We start from the raw sequence: 24,324 nt of genomic DNA, 5'->3' as shown, positions 1-24,324 counted from the left end.
GAGTGATTTAAAGCTAGTGGTGAGAAGTTTCTGTTTGATGTGATAGTGGATGTGGAAGTGGAGGTGGAGGTTTTGTATAGACGTTTCCCAAGTGTACTCCCTAAGCACTCAGTAAATACCAGTGATTGATTGATAGCTACCCACACCTTCTGAATCTTGCTTCTCAGACTCCAGACACTCTTTCTCTTCATGACTTCAGTCACTCCTCAGTTTTCCAGGGATTTTCAGTGGCAGGGCTGGGCATATTAATGACATTCATGAATTTAGGACAAAGCTCCTAACCATACACACTCACAGCATTCAGACACCCATCCTCCATAGTGATAGTTTGTGCATAGGATTAAACAATAAATTAAAATAATAAATATCAATCTAATTTTTTTAAATTAACAAAATTAGATACACCTGCTGAGACTGCTCATAGTGGGGACTTTTTAAATGGTATTTTAAAAATTCATTCAGTCATATTTATTGAGCGCTTTGTGCAGAGCACTGTACTAAGTTCTTGGAAAGTACAATTCAGCAATAAAGAGAGACAATTCCATCCCAAAATGGGCTTACAGTCTAGAATGGGGGGGTGACAGACTTCAAAACATTGAAACAGGCATCAATAGCATCATTATAAATAGAATTATAAATACATATCAAAACAAGTAAACAGGCATTAAAATAAATAAATGCAATTATTCATATGTATATATATACACAAGTGCTGCAGGGCGGAGGTGAGGGTAGAGCAGAGGGAGTGACTAGGGACAATGTGGTGGGGATGGGGCACTGAGGAAAAAGCCTATTGGAGGAGGTGAGCCCTCAGTAGAGCTTCGAAGGGGGGAAGTGTGATTGTTTGGCAGATTTGAGGAGGGAGGGCGTTCCAGGCCAGAGATAGGACGTGGGCCGGGGTTAATGGCAGGACAGGTGAGAACAAGGCACAGAGACAAAGTTAGCATCAGAAGAGAGGAATGTGCGGGCTGGGATGTCGAAGAAGAGAGGTGATGTGAGAAGGGACAAGTTGATGGAGAGCTTTGACAGCAATAGTGAGGAGTTCTTGGTTGATACGGAGGTTGATACGGAGGTCGAATGAAGAGAAAAAGATGAGGACTAGAGTTGGAGCCATTGGATTTGGCAAGAAGGAGGTCTTTGTTGACCTCTGAGAGGGTGGTTTCAGTGGAGTTGGGGGGACAGAAACCAGAAAGGAGGTGGTCCAGGAGAGAGTTGGAGGAGAGGAATTTGGGGCAGCGAGTGAAGACTACTTGCTCCACGAGTTTGGAAAGTAAGGGTAGGAGGGAGTTGGGAGTTGGTAACTGGAAGGGGCTGTGGGATTGAGGGAGGGTTTTTTTAGGATGGGGGAGACAATGGTATGTTCGAAGGCAGAGGGGAAGAAGCAATTGGAGAATGAGTGGTTGAAGATGGAAGTAAAAGAGGGGAGGAGGGAAGGGGCGAGAGATTTTATAAGGTGGGAGGGATTGTGGTCTGAAGCAATTGTGGAGGGGTGGCAATTGCGAGAAGGAAGGAGATCTCCTCTGAAGATACTCCTGGGAAGGATGGGAAAGTAGAAGAAGGGGTTGAGAGAAGGGGATGGAGAAATGGGAGGGGTGATTTTGGGGAGTTCAGATCTGATGGTGTTAATTTTCTTAATAAAGTAGATGGCCAGATCATTGTGGTGGGGGATGGGGCGGGGGTAGGGGGCCTGAGGAGGGAGTTAAATGACCAGAACAGCTGCCAAGGGTGCTGGGCATGGATGTTAATAAAGGAAGAGAAATAATATTGCCTGGCAAAGAAATAGGCAAAGTTAAGACAAGAAAGGACAAATTTAAATTCGACAAGATTGACTTGGAATTTAGATTTCCATCAGCAATGTTCAGCGGCTCAAGCATAAGAGTGAAGGAGGTGGACAGTGGAGGTGATCCAGGGCTGTGGGTTAGAGGTGCAAGATCAACGAAGGGATGGGGTGTAGTTGAGTTGAGTAGAGAGGGTGGAGTTGATAGCATCAATTTGGTCATTAAGAGTGGGTAGAATGGATAGGGAGGCAAGGTGGAGTGTAATGCGCTGAGAGAGATGGATGGGGTGAAAGAGTGGAGGTCTCTGTGGGGAAATAGTAAAGATTTATGGGGAGAGAGGAGACAAGTGAGAAGGTTACGGTCAGTGAGAGGAATTTCAGAGTTAGTGAAGGTGGAGATTATGCAACGGTTATAGATGTTGAGATCAAGTGTGTGTCCTAGTTGGTGAGTGGGCGAAGTGGGGTGGAGCAGTAAGTTGGACGAGTTGAGGAGTGATAGAAAGCGAGCTGCAGAGGAGTAACCAGATACATCCATGTAAATGTTGAAGTCTCCAAGGATCAAAATGGTCATGGAAAAAGAGAGAAGGGAGGTGGAAAAAGGGGTCAAAATGTTTAAAGAAGTTGGAGACGGGATCAGGGAGGTGGTAGATGATGGCTACAAGAACCTGGAGGGAGTGGTAGAGGTGGATGATATAGGCTTCAAAGAAAGGGAAGACAAGGGAAGGGGAAGGAGGAATGCTGTGAAAGTCACTGGGGTGTGAGGAGGAACCCGACACCTCCTCCTTTCCCAGTGAGTCTGGGGGAGTGGGGGAAGAAGAGTCCTCCGCAGGAGAGAGCAGCAGGAGACCACGTTTTCAGGGCCAAGCCAGGTTTCAGTGATGGCAAGGAGGAGGAGAGAGCATAAGTAAGTGCTGTGAAAGATACAAGCTAAGCAAGTTGAACATAGTTCTTTGGGCTCAGAGTCTTAATTCCATTTCCTGGAAGGGATAACTGAGGCACAGAAAAGTAAAGTTTACTTATATAAAGGAATTAATAAATCTTGTTCTTAGATTACCTCAGGGTCTCTTCATATGGCTCCAAGAAACCAAAATTTTCAAACTGACAAGATATAGTTGGAGATTTATGGCTTTAGACATTAGCCCATTGCATCATTCATTCATTCATTCATTTATTCATTCACTCAGTTGTATTTATTGAGGATTTACTGTGTGCAGAGCACTGTACTAAGCATTTGGAAAGTATAATTTGGCAACAGATAGACAATCCCTACCTGACAGTGGACTCACAGACTAGAAGGGAGAGACAGACAACAAAACAAAACAAGTAAACAGGCACCACTACCATCAAAATAGATAAATAGAACCATAGATAATCTCATTAATTCATTCATTCAGTCGTATTTATTGAGCACTTACTGTGTGTAGAGCACTGTACTAAGCGCTTGGAAAGTATAATCAGCATTAAAGAGAGACAATCCCTGCCCACTCAGGGCTTACAGTCTAGAAGGGGGAAGACAGATATCAAAACAAGTAAACAGGCAACAATATAAATAAATAAAATCATAGATACGTGATAATAATGTTGGTATTTGTTAAGCCCTTACTATGTGCAGAGCACTGTTCTAAGCGCTGGGGTAGATACAGCGTAATCAGGTTAATAATAATAATAATGTTGGTATTTGTTAAGCGCTTACTATGTGCCGAGCACTGTTCTCAGCGCTGGGGTAGACATAGGGGAATCAGGTTGTCCCACGTGAGGCTCACAGTTAATCCCCATTTTACAGATGAGGTAACTGAGGCACAGAGAAGTTGTGACTTGCCCACAGTCATACAGGTGACAAGTGGCAGAGCCGGGAGTCGAACTAATGACCTCTGACTCCGAAGCCCAGGCTCTTTCCACTGAGCCATACTGCTTCCCCTACACATCAAAACAAGTATACAGGCATCAATAGAAATAAATAGAATTATGCATATATGCATAAGTGCTGTTGAGTTTGGGGGGAAGAGCAAGGGGAGTGATATGAAGTGATACAGACGGGAGGGCGAGCTGAGGAAGAGGTATTCTTCATTCCACTGCCCGGATCATCTCCCTACAGAAACATTCAGGGCATGTCACTCCCCTCCTCCAAACCCTCCAGTGATTGCCCATCAACTTCCGTACAAAACAAAATCTCCTCACTCTGGGCTTCAGAGGTCTCCATCACCTTGCCCCCTCCTACCTCAACTCCCTTATCTCTTTCTACTGCCCACCCCGTACACTCCGCTCCTCTGCTGCTCACCTCCTCACTGTCCCCTGTTCACGCCTATCCCGCTGTCAACCCCGGCCCACGTCCTGCCACTGTCCTGGAATGCTCTCCCTCCTCACGTCCGCCAAACTAACTCTCTTCCCTTCTTGAAAGACCTACTGAGAGCTCACTTCCTCCAGGAGGCCTTCCCAGACTGAGCCCCCCATTTCCTTCTGCTCTCCCTCACCCCACAGCTCTTCCCCCTTTTCCTCCCCTCATCACTGTGCTCATTTGTATATATTATTTATTACCCTGTTTATTTTGTTAATGAGGTGTGTATCTCCCTGATCTTATTTATGTTGATGATGTTGTTTTGTTTTGTTCTGTTTTGCTTTGCTGTCTGCCTCCCCCATTTAAACTGTGAGCCTTTCACTGGGCAGGGATTGTCTCTATCTTTTGCGGAATTGTACATTCCAAGCGCTTTGTACAGTGCTCTGTATAGTAGGCGCTCAATAAATACTATTGAATGAATGAATGAAGAGGCAAGGGGGCTTAGTCTGGGAAGGCCTCTTGAAGGAGGTGAGCCTCCAGGAGGGCTTTGAAGCGGCGAGAAGTTCTTGCACATAATTAATAAAATAAGTAGAGCAGTAAATATGTACAAAATATACAAGTGCTCTAGGGAAAGGAAAGGGGTAGAGGAGAGGGATGGAGTAGAGGCAATGGGGAGGGGAGGAGGAGCAGAGGGAAAGGGAGGGCTCAGTTTGGGAAGGCCTCCTGGAGGAGGTGAGCTCTCAGGATTTTGAAGGGGGAAGAGAGTTAGTTTGGCAGATGTGAGGAGGGAGGGCATTCCAGGTCATTGGTAAGGACGTGGGCCAGGGGTTGACGGCAGGACAGGCAGGAAGGAAGCACAGTGAGGAGGTTAGGGGACGAGTTGAGTGAGCACACTGGGCTGTAGAAGGAGAGGAAGGGGCAAGGTGATGGAGAGCTTTGGAGCCAATAGTGAGGAATTTTTGCTTCTTACAAAGGGTGATAGGCAGAGACTGGAGATTTTTTCAGGGGGTGACATGCCCAGAGTGTTTCTGCAGAAAGATAATCTGGGCAGTGAAGTATAGACTAAAGTGTGGAGAGACAGGAGGATGGGAGATCAGAAAGGAAGCTGATACAGTAATCCAGTCGGGATCAGATGGGTGACTGTACTAACGTGGTAGCGGCCTTGGTGGAAAGGAAAGGGCGGATCATGGTGGTTTTGTGAAGGTGAGACTGGCAGATTTTGGTGATGGATTGATATATGGAGTGAATGCGAGAACAGAGTCAAGGATGACACAAAGTTGTGGACTTGCGAGATGGGAGATGGTAGTGCCTTTTTCAGAGATGAGAAAGTCAGGGAGAGGCCAGAGTTTGGGAGGGAAGATGAGCTCCGTCTTGGACATGTTGAGTTTCAGGTGGTGGGAGGACATCCAGGGGGAGATATGCTGAAGGCAGAAGGAGCTGTGAGCCTGGAGGAAGAGAGAGAGGACGGGGAGGAGATGTAGATTTGGGTATCATCCTCAAAGAGATGATAGTTGAAGGTGTGGCAGAGAATGAGTTGTCAGTGGGTGTTAGTAAGGGAAGAGAAATAGTTTTGCCTGCAGAGGAGAGGACAGAGTTAAGAGACAAGAAAGGATAAACTTAAAGTGGACAAGGTTGGTCTGGTCATTCAGTCATGTTTATTTAGTGCTTAATGTGCACAGAGTACTGTACTCAGTGCTTGGGAGTGTACAATAAAACAATAAATAGACACATTCCTTACCCACAAAAGCATTGTCTAGATGGGGTGACTTTCATTAATATGTAATATATAATATGTAGGGCTCAGAGTGGGGATGAATAAAGGGAGCAAGTTAGGGCAAAGCAGAGAGGAGTGGGGAAGAGGAGAGGAGGGCTTAGTCAGGGAAGCTAATTGCCCTGAGAGCATAAACTACTTGTTAATTAAGGTGAGTTCCCTCCTATTGGAAGGCGACTTGATAGATGTATGGACTTGCAAGAGGAAATATAATTTTACTCACTTCACTTCACTTGGCAAAGTCAGAAAATTTCAAATGTGGTAAAGACAGAACTCAGAATTTGGTAACAATGCCAGGACATATAGACCGATATATAATGAATCTCTTAAGAAAAAGAAAAAAATGAAAAATACCATGAATATTTGAATACTGTCAAATATTGGCCGCAGTCAGGTGTATTTATGTCACTAAAGTCACGAACATTATTGGCACCACAGTTGCAGATCTAGGGGAATTGGCATGGCGTAGTGGATAGAGCATGGGTCTGGGAGTCAGAAGGTTATGAGTTCTAACCCTGGCTCCACTCTTTGTCTTCTCTGTGACCTTGGGCAAGTCCCTGTAGTTCTCTGTGCCTCAATTACCTCATCTTTAAAATGGAGATTATTATGTGAGCCCAAGAGGGACAGGGACTGTATCCAACCCAATTTGCTGTACCCACTACAGTGCTTAGTACAGTGCTTGGCACACAGTAAGCACTTAACAAATACCACTGTTGTTTCTGTTATTATTATTATTGTTAACTCCTCATCTTCCCCCCCAAAACCCTGTCTTGCCCCTGACTTTCCCCTCACTGTGGAAGGCACCATCATCCTTCCTATCTCACAAGCCCATAACATTGTCATTATCCTTGACTCCTCTCTCATTCAACCCACATATTCAACCCATTACTAAATCCTGTTCATGACCCTCATAACATCACTAAAATCCACCCTTTACATTCCAGCCAAAGGCTTATCAAATTAGTCCAAGCACTCATCCTATCCTTCCTTGATTACTGAGTCATCTTTCTTGCTGACTTCCTGACTAGCTGACCTGCCAGTCTTCTTTCTCTCGCCACTCCAGTCCATACTTCAGTCTCCTGAACACATCATTTTTGAGAAGAAACATTTAGGCCATGATTCCCCTCTCAAAAACCTCCAGTGGTTGCCCATTCACCTCCTCATCCAACAGAAACTTCTCACCATTGGTTTTAGATTACTGTCACCTTGCCCCCCCACCTCACCTCTGTACTCTACTACTACAGCCTAGCCCACACACTTCACTTCTCACTTTTCTTCCATCTTGTCTGACTTGCCGTTGACCTCTTACCCTTGTCCTGCCTCTGGCCTGGAATATCCTCCCTCTTCATACCTAATAGGCAATTACTCTCTTTTGCTTCAAAGCCTTTTGGAAGGCACATTTCCTCCAAGAGGCCTTCCCTGACTAAGCCCTGCTTTCATCTTCTCCCATTCCCTTTTGGTTTGCCCTGACTTGCTCCCTTTATTTATCCGTACTCCCAGCATCCCGGCACTTATGTGCATAGCTATAATTTTATGAATTTATATTAATGTCTGTCTCATGCTTTAGACTGTAAGCTCCTTGTGGGCAGGGAATGTGAGAAGCAGCATGGCGTAGTTCACAGCCATGGAAGTCAGAAGGTGATGAGTTCTAATGCTGGCTCCGCCACTTATCTTTTTGTGACCTTGGCTAAATCACTTCACTTCTCAGTAACCTCATTTGTAAAATGGGGAGATTGTGAGCCCCATGTGGGACAGGGACTGTGTCCAACCCAATTTGCTTGTATCCACCCCGAAGTGTAGTACAGTGCTTGGCACATAGTATGTGATTAACAAATTCCATATTTATCCTAGTGAATAGATTACAGACCTGAGAGTCAGAAAGAGCTGAGTTCTAATCCTGCTTCATCACTTGTCTGCTGTGTGACTTTGGGCAAGTCACTTAACTTCTCTGTGCATAAATTTCCCCATCTGTAAAATGAGATTAAGACTGTGAGCCCCATGTGGCACAGGGATGTGACCAACTGATCAGCTTGTGTCTACCCCAGAGCTTAGAACAGTGCTTGACAGTGTTTAACAAATACTATTATCGATATTATCATTATGTGTCATTTATATTGTTATACTGTACTCTCCCAAGCACATAGTTGAATGCTCTGCACACAGTAAAGCACTCAATAAATGCGATTGACTGACTATCTGTAATTTATTTTAATTTCTGTCTGCCCCCTTAGATTGAAAACTCCTTGCGAGCAGGGAGCATTACTGCTAACTCTAGTCTATTGTATTCTCCTACATGCTTACAGTACTTTGCATACAGGAAATTCTTAATAAAATGTGGTCTAGTGGTTTAATGGGAGTCAGAGAATCTGAGTTCTAATTCCGCCCCCCAAATATCTGGTGTGTGACCTTTAGCAAGACACTTCACTTCACTAGGTCTCAGTTACCACTTTTTAAAGTGGGAATATAGACCATGAGCCCCACATGGGACATGGACTGTTTTGACTAGCTGACTAAGAGAAGCAGCATGGCCCAGTGGCTAGAGCATGGACCTGCAAGTTAGAAGGACCCAGGATCTAATACTGGCTCCAGCACTTGTCTGCTTTGAGCTTCATGAACTGTGTCCAACCCGATTATCTAGTATCTACCCCAGTACTTTGTATGGTGTCTGGCACATAGTAAGCCATAAAAAAAGCATGTGAGAGATTGAGCCATAAACCAAATATATATAAAATCACGATGAGTGCTGAATTTAATAAGTAATTGGGAAATTTACAGACACAGTATGTCCTAGTGGAAAGAGCAAAGGCTTTCAGTGCAAAGAGACAGAGGACCTGGGTTCTCCTCCCGGCTCTTCCACTTGTTTGCTCTGTGACTATGGACAGGTTGCTTGACTTACTTGTGCCTCAGTTTCCTCATCTGTTAAATGGGAATTGAATCTTATTCCCTCTATTAAACTAAGCCCCATGTGGAACAGAGGCTATTTCCTACCTATCTGGTAACTATCACAGGGTTCAGAATAGAGCTTGCCACATAGTATCACTTAACAAATACCAAAATTATTAACAAAATTACAAGACCTTTTGAGTTAAATAGGGTGTGAATGTGCCCAGCTAGCACTTACTCCAGAAGACATAATAGCTGCTGACATCTGTCCTCTTCCAGTACTGAATTTCAGGATCAGCCCAGAGAATCTGTGAAGTGCAATGCTAATCAGTCAGTCATTGGCATATTTTTTAATGTTGGTATTTGTTAAGCGCTTACTACATGCCGAGCACTGTTCTAAGCGCTGGGGGAGATACAGAGTAATCAGGTTGTGCCACGTGAGGCTCACAGTTAATCCCCATTTTACAGATGAGGTAACTAAGGCCCAGAGAAGTGAAGTGACTTGCCCACAGTCACACAGCTGACAGGTGGCAGAGCCGGGATTTGAACTCATGTCCTCTGACTCCCAAGCCCCTGCTCTTTCCACTGAGCCACGCTGCTTCTCTAATGTGTACTATCAATCAATCAATCATTCAGTCATATTTACTGAGTGCTTCCTAATGTGCAGGACACTTTACTAAGTAGTTGGAAGAGTATGATAAAACAATAAATAGACACATTGCCTGCCCGCCATGAGCTGACCATCTATAGGAGGAGACAAACATTAATATAAATGAATTATGGCTGTGTACATAAGTGCTGTGAGACTGGGCAACACAGAAGGGAGGGGGAAAAAGGAAATGAGGGTTAGTCAGGAAAGACCTTTTGTAGGAGATGTGCCTTCAGTGAGGCTTTGGAGGGGGGATAGTAACTTGAAATGAGAAAGGAAGGCATTCCAGGCCAGAGGCAGGACATGGACAAGAGATCAACAGTGAGATAGATGAGACTAAGGTAAAGTGAGGGATTGGCATTAGAGTAGCAAAATGTGCAGGCTGGCTTGTAGGAGTAGAGTAACAATCTGATGAAAGGGAGGACAAGATGAATAAGTGCTTTAAAGCTAATGTTTGATGGGGAAGTAAATGGGCAACCATTGGAGGTCCTTGAGGAGAAGGGTCTTCTGCGGAGTGTTTTTGTAAAAAAGTGATCCTGGTAGCAGAATGAAGCCTGAACTGGAGTAGGGAGTAACAGGAGACAGAGAGATGTCAGCAAAGAGGCTGATGCAGTAATCAAGGCAGGATAGGCTAAATGGTTGGACTAATGTGGTAGCAGTTTGGATGGAAAGGAAAGGACCAATTTTAGCGATGTTGTGAACATTAAACTGTCAGAATTTAATGGTAGATTCATTGTATGGGTTGAATGAGAGCACTGTTAAGGATAATGCCAAGGTTATGGGCTTGGGAGTCAGGAAGGACTGTCTACAGTGATGGGAGAGTCCAGGGGAGGATAGGGTTTGGTGGGAAAATAAGGAGTTCTGTTTTAAACAAGTTCAGTTTGAGGTGTTGACAGCCTCTCCAGCTAGAGATGCCTTGATGGCAGAAGAAATGTGAGACTGCAGAGAGAGAGAGAGAGAGAGAGAGAGAGAGAGAAAGAGAGAACAGGGCTGGAGATGTAAATTTGGAAATCATCTGGTAATTGAAGACTTGCTGAGTGAATGAGTTCTCCAGGGGAATGGGTGTACTTGGAGAATAGAAGGGTACTCAAAACTAAACAATGAGGCACTCCCACAATTAGTGGGTGAAAGGCAAAGAAGAAGCCCACAAAAGAGACTGAGCCAGAGAGACAGGAAGAGAACCAGCAGGTCAGTGTCAGTGAAGCCGAGGTTGGGTAAAATTTCTAGGAGAAGGGGTGGTGAACAGTGTCAAAGGCAATTGGGAGGTTGAGGAAGATTAGGATGGAGAAAGGGCTGTTGGATTTGGCAAGAGGAGATTATTTGTGACCTTTGAGAGGGCAGTTTCTGCGCAGTGAAGAAGACAGAAGGCAGATTGGAGAAGGTCAAGGAGAGAATTGGAGGAGAGGAACTTGAAACAGCAGGTATAGACAGCTTACTCAAGGCTTTTGGAGATGAATGGTAGTAGGGAACCATGGGGTCAAGGCAGGATTTTTTTTAGGATGGGGAGACACGAGCATGTTTGCAAGCAGTGAGGAAAAAAACATTGGAATAATAATATTTGTGGTTTTTGTTGATTGCTTACTGTATGTCAGACACTATTAAATGCTGGGGTGGATACAAGCATATTGGGTCAGACGCATTCCCTGTTCCACGAGGGGCTCACAGTCTCAATCCCCATTTTGCAAATGAGGTAACTGAGGCACAGAGAAATAGAGTGACTTGCCAAGGTCACACAGCAGACCCCTCTCCTCGTCCAGGGCCCCGCCACCTCCTTCCCATCCAAACCCTCCCCTCCCCCCGCCCTCCCCCCCCTCCTCCCCTTGCACCCACAGCTACTTTCAAGTGTGGCCTCTGGAACCCCCGCTCTATTACAGGCAAGCTACCTTTCATCCATGACCTTTTCCTCTCCCGCTCTCTCCTCCTCCTCGCCCTTTCGGAAACGTGGCTCTCTTCCGAAGACACGGTCTCCGCCGCCGCTCTCTCCAGCGGAGGCCTCTCCTTCTCCCACTCCCCCAGACTCACCGGTAAGGGAGGAGGCGTCAGCTTCCTCCTCTCGCCCCGATGCCGCTTCCGCACTATCCCTCCTCCCCCCTCCCTCTCCTTCCCCTCCTTCGAAGCCCATATCATTCGCCTCTACCACCCACTCCAGTTACTTGTCGCCGTCATCTACCGCCCTCCCGGTCCCACCTCCGACTTCTTCAACCACCTTGACCCCTTTCTCACCTTCCTCCTCTCCTTCTCTCTGCCCACTCTGATCCTTGGAGACTTCAACATCCATACGGATGTACCCGACGACTCCTCTGCCGCCCGCCTGCTATCCCTCCTCGACTCTGCCGACCTCCTCCTCCACCATACCGCGCCCACTCACCGACTCGGTCACACCCTCGATCTCGTCATCTCCTACCGCTGCACTATCTCCTCACTCACCAACTCTGAAATCCCTCTCTCTGACCATAACCTTCTCACCTGCCTCATCTCTCACACTCCCTCCCCCTGCAAATCTTCGCTACTGCCCCACAGAGACCTCCGCTCTCTCGATCCCATCCGTCTTTCCAATAGCATCTCTCCTCACCTTGCCGCCCTGTCCTCTCTTCCCACTCTCGACGAGCGGGTCTCCGCTCTCAACTCCACCCTCTCTACTCATCTCGACTCTCTCGCCCCCCTTTCCCTCCGCCGCTCTCGCTCCACTAACCCACAGCCCTGGATCACCTCCTCCGTCCGCCTCCTACGCTCCTATGCTCGAGCTGCTGAGCGCTGCTGGCGAATGTCCAAGCACCAAGCCGACCTCACACACTTCAAATTTATTCTTTCCTGCCTTAACTCTGCCCTCTCCTCCGCCAGGCAAAGCTTCTTCTCCTCCCTCATCGACACCCATGCCCGTCACCCCCGCCGATTGTTCCGGACCTTTAACTCTCTCCTTAGGCCCCCTGTTCCTCCCCCTCCCCCATCTCTCACCCCTAATGATCTGGCCACCTATTTCCTCACGAAAATCAACACGATCAGGTCTGAGCTCCCCAAAGTCACCCCTCCGCCTCTCCCCTCCCCCCCAACAACTCCCTCCCCTACTTTCCCATCCTTCCCTGCAGTATCCTCAGAGGAGATCTCCTCCCTCCTCGCAAGTGCCACCCCCTCCACCTGCGCCTCGGACCCCATTCCCTCTCACCTTCTTAAAACCATCGCCCCTGTCCTCCTCCCCTCCTTAACTTCTATTTTTAACCACTCAATCTCCAAGGGCTCCTTCCCCTCTGCCTTCAAACACGCCCACGTCTCCCCCATCCTAAAAAAAACCCGCTCTTGACCCCACTTCCCCCTCCAGTTATCGTCCTATCTCCCTACTACCCTTCCTTTCCAAAATCTTAGAACGAGTCGTCTACAATCGATGCCTAGAATTCCTTAACTCCCATTCTCTCCTAGACCCCCTCCAATCTGGCTTCCGTCCCCTCCACTCTACCGAGACTGCTCTCTCTAAGGTCACCCATGACCTCCTTCTTGCCAAATCCAATGGCTCCTACTCCATTCTGATCCTCCTTGACCTCTCTGCTGCCTTTGACACTGTCGACCATCCCCTCCTCCTCCATACCTTATCTCACCTTGGCTTCACGGACTCTGTCCTCTCCTGGTTCTCCTCTTACCTCTCTGGCCGATCATTCTCGGTCTCCTACGCTGGAGCCTCCTCCCCCTCCCATCCTTTAACTGTTGGAGTTCCTCAAGGGTCAGTTCTTGGCCCTCTTCTGTTCTCCATTTACACTCACTCCCTCGGTGAACTCATCCGCTCTCACGGCTTTGACTACCATCTCTACGCAGATGACACGCAGATCTACATCTCCGCCCCTGTCCTCTCCCCCTCCCTTCAGGCTCGCATCTCCTCCTGCCTCCGGGACTTCTCCACCTGGATGTCGGCCCGCCACCTAAAACTCAACATGAGCAAGACTGAGCTCCTCATCTTCCCTCCCAAGCCCGGTCCGCTCCCAGACTTCTCCATCACCGTGGATGGCACGACCATCCTTCCCATCCCGCAGGCTCGCAATCTCGGTGTCATCCTTGACTCATCCCTCTCGTTCACCCCACACATCCTATCCGTTACCAAGACCTGCCGGTTTCACCTCTACAATATCGCCAAGATCCGCCCTTTCCTCTCCACCCAAACGGCTACCTTACTATTACAGGCTCTCGTTATATCCCGGCTAGACTACTGTGTCAGCCTTCTCTCTGACCTCCCTTCCTCCTCTCTCGCCCCGCTCCGGTCTATTCTTCACTCCGCTGCCCGGCTCATCTTCCTGCAGAAACGATCTGGGCATGTCACTCCCCTTCTTAAACAACTCCAGTGGTTGCCTATCGACCTCCGCTCCAAACAAAAACTCCTCACTCTAGGCTTCAAGGCTCTCCATCACCTTGCCCCTTCCTACCTCTCCTCCCTTCTCTCTTTCTACCGCCCACCCCGCACGCTCCGCTCCTCTGCCGCCCACCTCCTCGCCGTCCCTCGGTCTCGCCTATCCCGCTGTCGACCCCTGGGTCACGTCCTCCCGCGGTCCTGGAACGCCCTCCCTCCTCACCTCCGCCAAACTGATTCTCTTTCCCTCTTCAAAACCTTACTTAAAAATCACCTCCTCCAAGAGGCGTTCCCAGACTGAGCTCCTCTTCCCCCTCTACTCCCTCTGCCATCCCCCCTTTACCTCTCCGCAGCTAAAGCCTCATTTTCCCCTTTTCCCTCTGCTCCTCCACCTCTCCCTTCCATCCCCACAGCACTGTACCCGTCCGCTCAACTGTATATATTTTCGTTACCCTATTTATTTTGTTAATGAATTGTACATCGCCTTGATTCTATTTAGTTGCCGTTGTTTTTACGAGATGTTCTTCCCCTTGACGCTGTTTAGTGCCATTGTTCTTGTCTGTCCGTCTCCCCCGATTAGACTGTAAGCCCGTCAAACGGCAGGGACTGTCTCTATCTGTTGCCGACTTGTTCATCCCAAGCGCTTAGTACAGTGCTCTGCACATAGTAAGCGCTCAATAAATACTATTGAATGAATGAATGAAAAGTGGCAGAGCTGGAATTAGAACCCCTTACCTCCTGACTCCCAGGCCAATGCTCTATTCACTTCACCACGGAACTATGTACTGTGTACCATGTTTACAACACTATTCCTAAAACCTTGGGAGGGAACAGTAAAGTGCTATCTTTCCTGTCACCAGTCCATACTTAACTGTGCTGTACGAGATCATTTTTCAGAAAAAAAAATTCAGTTCATATCTCCCACTCCCCAAAAACTTCAGTGGCTACCCAAACTTTGTACCATCAGCTTTAAAACAGTTAGCTCACCCCATCCTACCTCATCTCACTGGTCTCCTACTACAGTCTAGTGAGCACACTGTATTCCTTTAGGTGCCAGCTTACTCAAGTGTCCCAATTTCATCTGTCTCGCCGCCGACTCTTTCCCATATCCTTCCTCTAGCCTGGAACTCCCTCTGCATCTACATATTCCAGAGCACCACTTTCCTAAACCTCAAGTATTATTAAGGCCTCATTACCTCCAAGAGTCCTTCCTTTATTAAGCCCTTTTTTCCCCAACTAACCCTCTCATTTATGCACTTGGATCTATGGTCTTTGGGCATGTGATATTCACCCCATCCTCAACCTCACAGCATTATCTATAAATTATATATATCTGTAAATCATATACTATAAATTACTTATTTACTGTACCAAACAAACTCCTTTCATTCATTCTTCAATCATATTTATTGAGCACTTACTGTATGCAGAGCACTGTACTAAGAACTTGGAAAGTACAATTCAGCAACAGAGACGATCCCTAGCAAACAGTGAGCTCACAGTCTAGAAGGGAGAGATAGACAACAAACAAAATAAGTAGACAGGCATCAGTAGCATCAAAACAGATACATAGAATTACAGATATATACACCTTAATAATAAAGTAAATAGAATAATAAATATATACAAATATACACAAGTGCTGTGGGGCAGGGAAGTGTGTAGAGCAGAGGGAGGGAGTAGGGGTTCTGGGGAGGGGAGGAGAAGCAGAGGAAAAGGGGGGCTCAGTGTGGGAAGACCTCCTGGAGGAGGTGAACTCTCAGTAGGGCTTTGAAGAGGGGAAGAGAGCTAGTTTGGCAGATGTAAGGAAGGAGGGCATTCCAGGCCAGAGGTAGGACGTGGGCTAGGGGTCAATGGCAGGAAGGGCGAAAACAAGGCACAGTGAGGAGGTTAGTGGCAGAGGAGCAGAGTGTGCAGGATGGGCTGTAGAAGGAGAGAAGGGAGGTGAGGTAGAAGGGGACAAGGTGATGGAGAGATTTGAAGCCAAGAATGAGGAGTTTTTGCTTCTTGCGAAGGTTGATAAGCAACCACTGAAGGCTTTTGAGGAGGGGAGTGACATACCCAGAGCATTTCTGTAGAAAGATAATCTGGGCAGCAGAGTGAAGTATAGACTGAAGGAGGGAGAGATGGGAGGATGGGAGATCAGAAAGGAAGCTGATGCAGTAATCCAGTCGAGATGTGATAGTGGTTCTACCAACAAGGTTGCAGTTTGGACAGAGAGGAAAGAGCAGATCTTGGTGATGCTGTGAAGGTGAGACCGGCTGGTTTTGTTGACAAATTGGATATGTGGGGTGAATGAGAGAGCAGAGTCAAGGATGACACCTAGGTTGCAGGCTTGTTCATTCATTCATTCATTCAATAGTAATAATAATAATAATAATGTTGGTATTTTTTAAGCGCTTACTATGTGCAGAGCACTGTTCTAAGCGCTGGGGTAAACACAGGGGAATCAGGTTGTCCCATGTGGGGCTCACAGTCTTAATCCCCATTTTACAGATGAGGGAACTGAGGCACAGAGAAGTTAAGTGACTTGCCCACAGTCACACAGCCGACAAGTGGCAGAGCTGGGATTCGAACTCATGAGCCCTGACTCCAAAGCCCTTGCTCTTTCCACTGCGCCACGCTGCTTCTCTAAGTATTTATTAATCTCTAAGTGTTAGTATTTATTGAGCGCTTACTATGTGCAGAGCACTGTACTAAGCACTTGGAATGAACAAGTCGGCAACAGATAGAGATAGTCCCTGCCGTTTGACGGGCTTACAGTCTAATCGAGGGAGACGGACAGACAAGAACTATGGCAATAAATAGAGTCAAGGGGAAGAACATCTTGTAAAAACAGTGGCTACTAAATAGAATCAAGGCGATGTACATTTCATTAACAAAATAAATAGGGTAATGAAAATATATACAGTTGAGTGGACGAGTACAGTGCTGAGGGGATGGGAAGGGAGGGGGGAGGAGCAGAGGGAAATGGGGGGAAGAGAGGGTTAAGCTGCGGAGAGGTGAAGGGGGGGTGGTAGAGGGAGTAGAGGGAGAAGGGAAGCTCAGTCTGGGAAGGCCTCTTGGAGGAGGTGAGTTTAAGTAGGGTTTTGAAGAGGGGAAGAGAATTAGTTTGGCGGAGGTGAGGAGGGAGGGCGTTCCAGGACCGCAGGAGGATGTGGCCTAGGGGTCGACAGCGGGATAGGCGAGACTGAGGGACAGTGAGGAGGTGGGCGGCGGAGGAGCGGAGCGTGCGGGGTGGGCGGTAGAAAGAGAGAAGGGAGGAGAGGTAGGAGGGGGCAAGGTGATGGAGACCTGGAAGCTTGGAGTGAGAAGTTTTTGCTTCGTGTGGAGGTTTATTGGCAACCACTGGAGTTGTTTAAGAAGGGTAGTGACATGCCCAGATCGTTTCTTCAGGAAGATGAGCCGGGCAGCGGAGTGATGGGAAGTATGGTAGTGCTGTCCACAGTGATTGGAAAACCAAAGAGAGGACAGGGTTTGGGAGGGAAGATGAGCTCAATCTTGAACAGGTGGCAGGCGAACAACCAGGTGGAGATGACCTGAGGGCAGGAGGAGATATGAGGCTGGAGGGAGGAAGAGAGAAGAGAGGAGGAGATGTAGATTTGGGTGTCATCTCTGTAGAGATGATAGTTGAAGCTGTAGTAGTGAATGAGTTCACCAAGGGAGTGAGTATAGATTCATTTTTTCATTCATCCAATAGAATTTATTGAGCGCTTACTATGTGCAGAGCACTGTACTAAGCGCTTGGAATGTACAATTCAGCAACAGATAGAGACAATCCCTGCCCAACGACAGGCTCACAGGCTAATTGTGGGAGACAGATGAGCAGAAACAAGGCAACATAATCATGATAAATAGAATCAATGGGATGTATACCTTATTAGCAAAGTAAAAAGGGTAATAAAATATATTCAATGAACACAGTGCCGAGAGAAGGAGTAGGGGGAGAGAGAGGAGCAGAGAGAGAAAGGGGGCTTAGCTGAGGGGAGGTGAAGGGGGAAGGGGGTGGAGCAGAGGGCAGAGGGGGAGCAGAGAGGGAGCAGAGGGAGCAGAGGGGAAAAGGAAAGCCTCTTGGTAAGGCCTTCTTGGAGGAGATGAGCTCTCAGTAGGGCTTTGAAGAGGGGAAGAGAATTAGTTTGGCGAAGGTGAGGAGGGAGGGCATTCCAGGACAGCAATAGGACGTGGGTCAGAGTCGAGAGTGGGATAGGCGTGAACGGGATACAATAGGCATGAACTGGGTACAATGAGAAGGTGAGCAACAGAGGAGCAGAGCGTGTGGGGTGGGCAGTAGAAAGAGAGAAGGGAGGAGAGGTAGAAGGGGGCAAGGTGATGGACAGCCTTGAAGCCCAGAGTGAGGAGCTTTTGTTTTGTTCGGAAGTTGATAGGCAACCACTGGAGGTTTTTAAGGAGAGGAGTGACATGCCCAGAGCATTTCTGCAGGAAGATGATCCGGGCAGCGGAATGAAGAATAGACTGGAGTGGGAAAAGACAGGAGAAAAGGAGATCAGAGAGAAGGCTGACACAGTAATCCAGCTGGAATATTATGAGAGCTTGTACCAGCATGATAGCTGTTTGGATGGAGAGGAAAAGGCGTATCTTGGCAATATTGTAAAGGTGAGACCAGAAGGTGTTGGTGACGGATTGGATGTGTGGGGTGAATGAGAGAGCTGAGTCAAGGATGACAACAAGGCTGCGGGCCTGTGAGACAGTAAGGATGGTTGCGCTGTCCACATGACAGGGAAGTCAGGGAGAGGACAGGGTTTGGGAGGGAAGATAAGGAGCTCAGTTTGGGATGTGTTTTAGGTGGTGGGTAGACATTCAGGTGGAGATGTCCTGCAGGCAGGAGGAGATTCGAGCCTGAAGGGAGGGGGAGAGAACAGGGGAGGAGATGTAGATTTGGGTGTCATCTGCATAGAGATGATAGTTGAAGCCGTGAGAGCGAATGAGTTCACCAAGGGAGTGAGTATAGATGAGAACAGAAGAGGGCCAAGAACTGACCCTTGAGGAACTTTTACAGCAGAGGACTGGGAGGAGGAGGAAGAGCCCATGAAGGAGACCAAGAATGAACGGCCAGAGAGATAAGAGGAGAACCACAAGAGGATGGAGTCCGTGAAGTCAAGGTTGGATAATGTATTGAGGAGAAGAGGATGGTCGACAGTGTCAAAGGCAGCTGAGAGGTCGAGGAGGATTAGGATAGAGTAAAAGCCATTTGATTTGGCAAGAAGGAGGTCACTGATGACCTTTGAGAGGGCAGTTTCAGTGGAGTGGAGGGGACGGAATTCAGATTGGAGGTGGGCCAGGAGTTGGAATTGAGGAATTTGAGGCAGCGAGTGTAGATGACTCGTTTTAGGAGTTTGGAAAGGAAGGGTAGGAGGGAGATAGTATGATAACTGGAAGGGGTAGTGGGGTCAAGAGAAGGGTTTTTTAAGTATGGGGGAGACAAGGGTATGTTTCAAGGCAGAGGGGAAGCAGCTGTTGGAGAGTGAGCAGTTGAATATGGAAGTTGAGGGGAGGGAGGGAAGGCGTGAGAGTTTTTATAAAATGAGAGAGAATGGGGTCTGAAGCACAGGTGGAGGGGGTGGCACTTGAAAGGAGGGAGAAGATCTCCTCTGAAGATACTGCTTCAGATGGGTAAGTAGAAGAGAGGGTTGAGAGCAGGGGGTACGGAGAAGGGGGAGGAGTGACTTTGGGCTGATGGTGTTAATTTTCCTAATGAAGTATTCATTCAGTAGTATTTATTGAGCACTTACTATGTGCAGAGCACTGTACTAGGTGCTTGGAATGTACAAATCAGCAACAGATAGAGACAGTCTCTGCCCTTTGATGGGCTTACAGTCTAATCGAGGGAGACAGGCAGACAAGAAGAATGGCAATAAATAGAGTAAAGGGGAATAACATCTCATAAAAACAATGGCAAATAAATAGAATCAGGGTGATGTATATCTCATTAAACAAAATAAACAAAATAAGTAGGGTGATGAAGATATATACAGTTGAGCGGATGAGAACAGTGCTGAGGGGGTGGGACGGGAGAGGGGGAGGAGGAGAGGGAAAGGGGGGAGAAGAGGGTTTAGCTGCGGAGAGGTGAAGGCGGGGGTAGAGGGAGCAGAGGGAAAAAGAGGGGGAGCTCAGTCTTGGAAGGGATCTTGGAGGAGGTGAGCTTTAAGTAGGGATTTGAAGAGGGGAAGAGAATTAGGTTGTTGGAGGTGAGGAGAGAGGGCATTCCAGGACTGCGGGAGGACGTGGCCCAAGAGTCGATGGCGGGATAGGCGAGACCGAGGGATGGTGCAGAGGTGGGCGGCAGAGGAGCAGAGCATGTGGCGTGGGCAGTAGAAAGAGAGAAGGGAGGAGAGGTATTAAGGGGCAAGGTGCTGGAGAGCCTTGAAGCCTAGAGTGAGGAGTTTTTGATATGAGCAGAGGTTGATAGGTAACCATTGGAGGTGTTTAAGAAGGGGATTGACATGCCTAGAACGTTTTTGCAGGAAGATGAGCCGGGCAGCAGAGTCAAGAATAGACTGGAGCGGGGCAAGATAGGAGGAAGGGAGATCATTCATTCAATAGTATTTATTGAGCGCTTACTATGTGCAGAGCACTGTACTAAGCGCTTGGGATGAACAAGTCGGCAACAGATAGAGACAGTCCTGCCGTTTGACGGGCTTACAGTCTAATCGGGGGAGACGGACAGACAAGAACAATGGCACTAAACAGATCAGAGAGCAGGCTGACACAGTAAGTAGTCTAGCCGGGATATAATGAGAGCCTGTAGCAGTAAGGTAGCCATTTGGGTGGAGAGGAAAGGGCGAATCTTGGCGATATTGTAAAGGTGAGACCAGCAGGTCTTGGTAACGGATCGGTTGTGGGGGGTGAATGAGAGAGGGTAGTAGGTGGCTAGATTGTTGAAGGTGAGGGATGGAGGAGGGGGAGGAACAGGGGGCCTGAGGAGGGAGTTAAATGTCTGGAACATTTGGCGGGGGTGATGGGCATGGGTGTCAATGAGGGAAGAAAATTAGTTTTGCTTGGCAGAGAAGAGGGCAGAGTTAAGGCAAGAAAGGATAAATTTGAAATGAACAAGGTTGGCATGGTGTTTAAGCAGCAATCAGCAGCTCGAACATAAGAGCAAAGTTGGCGGACAGTGGCAGTGATCCAGCTCTGTGGGTTAGAGGTTCAAGAGCAATGAAGAGAAAGGGGAACGAGTAAGTTGAGTTGAGTAGAGATGGAGTTGAGAGCAGTAGTCTGTTCATTAAGAGTGGGTAGGGAGGATAGAGAGGCAGGTTGGTTGTGATGCTTTGGGAGAGATGGCGGGGTCAAGAGAGCCGAGGTCTCTGTAGGGGGGTAATACAGTTTTACAGAGGGGAGGAGTGTGAAAGAAGGTTGTAGTCAGAGGGATTTCAGAGTTGGTGGGGAGTGGAGTTAGTGCAGCAGTAAGAGATGATGAGATCATGGGTGGGACCAAGTTGGTGAGTGGGTGAGGCGGGGTGGAGCAGGAGGTTGGTGGAGCCAAAGAGTGATAGAAGGCTGGAGGCAAGAGTCTGAGGTGGCAGAAGGCGGCTCTTTACCATCGGCTGTAAAATACTCGGTCACCTTGCCCCCTCCTACCTCACCTCACTACTCTGTTACTACAGCTCAGCCTGCACAGTTCACATCTAATATTAATCTTCTCACTGTACCACCATCTCATCTGTGTCACTGCTGTCCACTCGCCTAAATCCCGCCTCTGGTTTGGAAAACCTTCCCCTTCATATCTGACAAACAATTACTCTCCGCACCTTCAAAACAGTATTGAAGGCGTATCTCCTCCAAGAGGTCTTATCTGACTAAACCCTCATTTCCTCTTCTACCATGCCCTTTTGCCTCACCCTGAGTTGTTCTCTTTATTCATCTCCCCTCCCAGCCCCACAGCACTTATATAAGTATCTTTGATTTTATTTATCTGCATTAGTATCTGTATCCCCCTCTAGACTGTAGGTTCTTTATGGGCAGGGAATGGGGCCAGAAGGTCATGAGTTCTCATTCTGACTCTGATGCTTGTCTGCCTGTGATGTTGGGCAAGTCAGTTCACTTCTCTCTGCCTTAGTTCCCTCATCTGTAAAATGGGGATTGGGACTGTGAGCCCCATGTGGGACAGGGACTGTGTCTACCCTGATTTTCTTGTATCCACCCCAGTGCTTAGTACAGTGCTTGGCATATAGTAAGCGCTTAAGACTATGAGGCCCATGAGGGACATCCTCATTACCTTGTATCTACCCCAGTACTTAGAACATTGCTTGGCACATAATAAACACTTAACAAATACCATTATCATTACTATTATTATTATTTTCCCAAGCACTTAATACCATAATCTGCATACAGTAAAGGCTTAATAAATGTAATTGACTGAGGACTGACTGATTGCTATTTATGTCTGTCTCTCCCTCTAGATTGTTCTTTATAGACTAGCTCTGTATGGACAAAAAATTTGACTGCTAATTCTGTTGTATTGTACTCAGAGCACTTAGGATAGTGCTCTGCACATAGCAAGTTCTCAATAAATTGATTGATTGATTCATTAATGAGACCAATTTAGACCATAGATTAAACTGTAAAACAGCTTTCAGGTGTGAAAAAACAGGATTATGAATAATTTCACTGAACATGAAATTGTAATTATTCTAATTCTAACTCTATTCTGTTTAATCTACTAGTCATGATAGGACAATGCAAGATATTGTTTACAAACTGGTACCAGGCCTTCAAGAAGGTAAGTCTTGAAAGTTTTCATTTTAATTCTTTCCTAATAAAAACTCCTGCTTTTCCCTGCTTACAACCATAGGGCTAGCATTTCCACTATTCCCCAAATCCAGTTTTGGACAGATTTTGTTCAACTTAATTATCTGCAATTGTTTTGACTTCAACATGTCATGACTTCTAACACGTATTCAGCCTTTCCTGCATTTTCTAGTATTTCAGTCCTACATCTTTGCTCTCGAAATTTTAATCTGCCATTTAGATAAATCTTTCTCCTTGTAGGGAAGCTTCTCTAACATAATTTTATTCTATAGCCGAAATGGTTTATCTTGCATTTCTGTTAGATTACAATGTATTATACTACTTAAAGTCCTCCCTACCACCCCAAGTATCCAAGTATATATGTATACAAGATGATACAGTATAGGCCATAGAAGCTTCTAATGGTCCATTGATCGTTCTGGGCTCTAAGCCAGTGGGCCCAAACTGGTAAATAGTCAAATCCAGCGAGGTATGACAGATTTGTGCGTACTCACCTTCCTTTCCATATTGCTTTTGTCTCACTGCAGATAAGGAAAAGAGAAATTAATAAGGGCTAAATGGAACACTAAAATGTATATTGATGAGAATATTTGTGCTGCAGTGCTATAGCCATATTGATTCTGGGACCATGCTGTGAACTATTCACTTTCAAATTTTACTTATGTAATTGTCCCATTTTTATTATAATTTTTCACTTTAAAGTAGGGAGGGGTTATTGTGGAATGTCATATAAGATTTAAGTTTAGCAGGAAAAAGGAGAGGGGGAAATGAGGGAAGGAAGTGAACGGTTAGAGGGAACTGTAGACTGTCTCCTACTTGTGTACTCTTTCAAATACTTCATACATTAGGCCCTCAAAAATGCTTCCTCCCTCTTTTCCTTCCCCAGTAAACCTTCCAATCCCTCGGAAGTCTCCTGAGCTGCATTTTTCATATTCTGATCCTTTTACCCTTCCAACCCCCTAGCCTCAGTGAAGGAGTTTCCTCCTTGTGTGATTCTGTGGCATTAACATATGTGGCATTAAGATACATATATAAATACGATTCCAAGAAGAAACTCCCTCTCAAGAGCAATTCTTTATCTGCAGTATTAGAACCTTCACACCCATTTCACTGCCTAAAAAACAAAACAAAATTTATTTCCATCTTTAAAATTAGTAATAAATAATAATTTTGTATTTTTAAGTACTTACAGTGTGCCAGATACAACATTAAATAATGGGGTAGAGCCTAGGAAAATGGAGAACAGGTAATGAGAGGTGAAGTATTTTCCCTAGGTCACAAAGAAGGCAAGTAAGAATGAATCAAGGGACCCTGACTCTCAGGCTTTTTCTGTATGCCAATCTGCTTCTCAAAACTGGGGAGAATGACAATCATGCACATAATTCTTTATTTAAAGGAGAAAAATCCCAATTAAATTGGTAGCTTTGCATATAAAAAATAAAATTGGGGACTAGCAGTACCAGGAAGACTCAATATGACTCAAAATCTGGCTTTTGAAGCATTCTTTAAAGGGCCCTCAATTCTCAATAACACTCTCCATAAAGTCCAGTCAGAGGAATTGTTAGGAATGAATTGCCTTTGGAGCCTGTTCTTAAAACAGAGGGTAGCACTGGTCATCCATCCATCCCAAAATAACGTTGTTCTCTTTCTGTGTAACTGAGCACATTTTGCTTGAAGACTTGTTGACATACACTTTTATTGTTAGAAGACTCAGTCATTCCTTGCCAGAGTAGTTCTTTGCATGACAGTTTGTTACTTACACTAATGTGATATTGATTATAAACTGTATAAACTAAAATCAGCAAATGAGCAGTGTTAAATAATATGTGTGTAAACTGTCTTCTATTCTCGAGGAGAACTCCATTGATAT

General features: G+C 46.5%; 1 protein-coding gene across 2 annotated transcripts in view; it reads left to right on the top strand.

Annotated features, from left to right (window-relative positions):
- The window catches only part of LOC114808764 (polycomb group RING finger protein 3-like), a 148,773-nt gene that overhangs the window by 63,573 nt on the left and 60,876 nt on the right, over positions 1-24,324 (top strand). For both annotated transcript variants that reach the window (XM_029056624.2, XM_029056622.2), the window contains exon 4: positions 22,370-22,425. In XM_029056624.2, the coding sequence (XP_028912457.1) occupies positions 22,370-22,425 (56 nt within the window). The remainder of the gene's footprint in view (positions 1-22,369; positions 22,426-24,324) is intronic.

This window comes from Ornithorhynchus anatinus, chromosome Y5 (genome assembly GCF_004115215.2).
Source record: "Ornithorhynchus anatinus isolate Pmale09 chromosome Y5, mOrnAna1.pri.v4, whole genome shotgun sequence".
NCBI lineage: Eukaryota > Metazoa > Chordata > Mammalia > Monotremata > Ornithorhynchidae > Ornithorhynchus > Ornithorhynchus anatinus.
The sequence above is the reverse complement of the archived record's forward strand: the minus strand, read 5'-3'. Positions and strand labels throughout refer to the sequence as shown.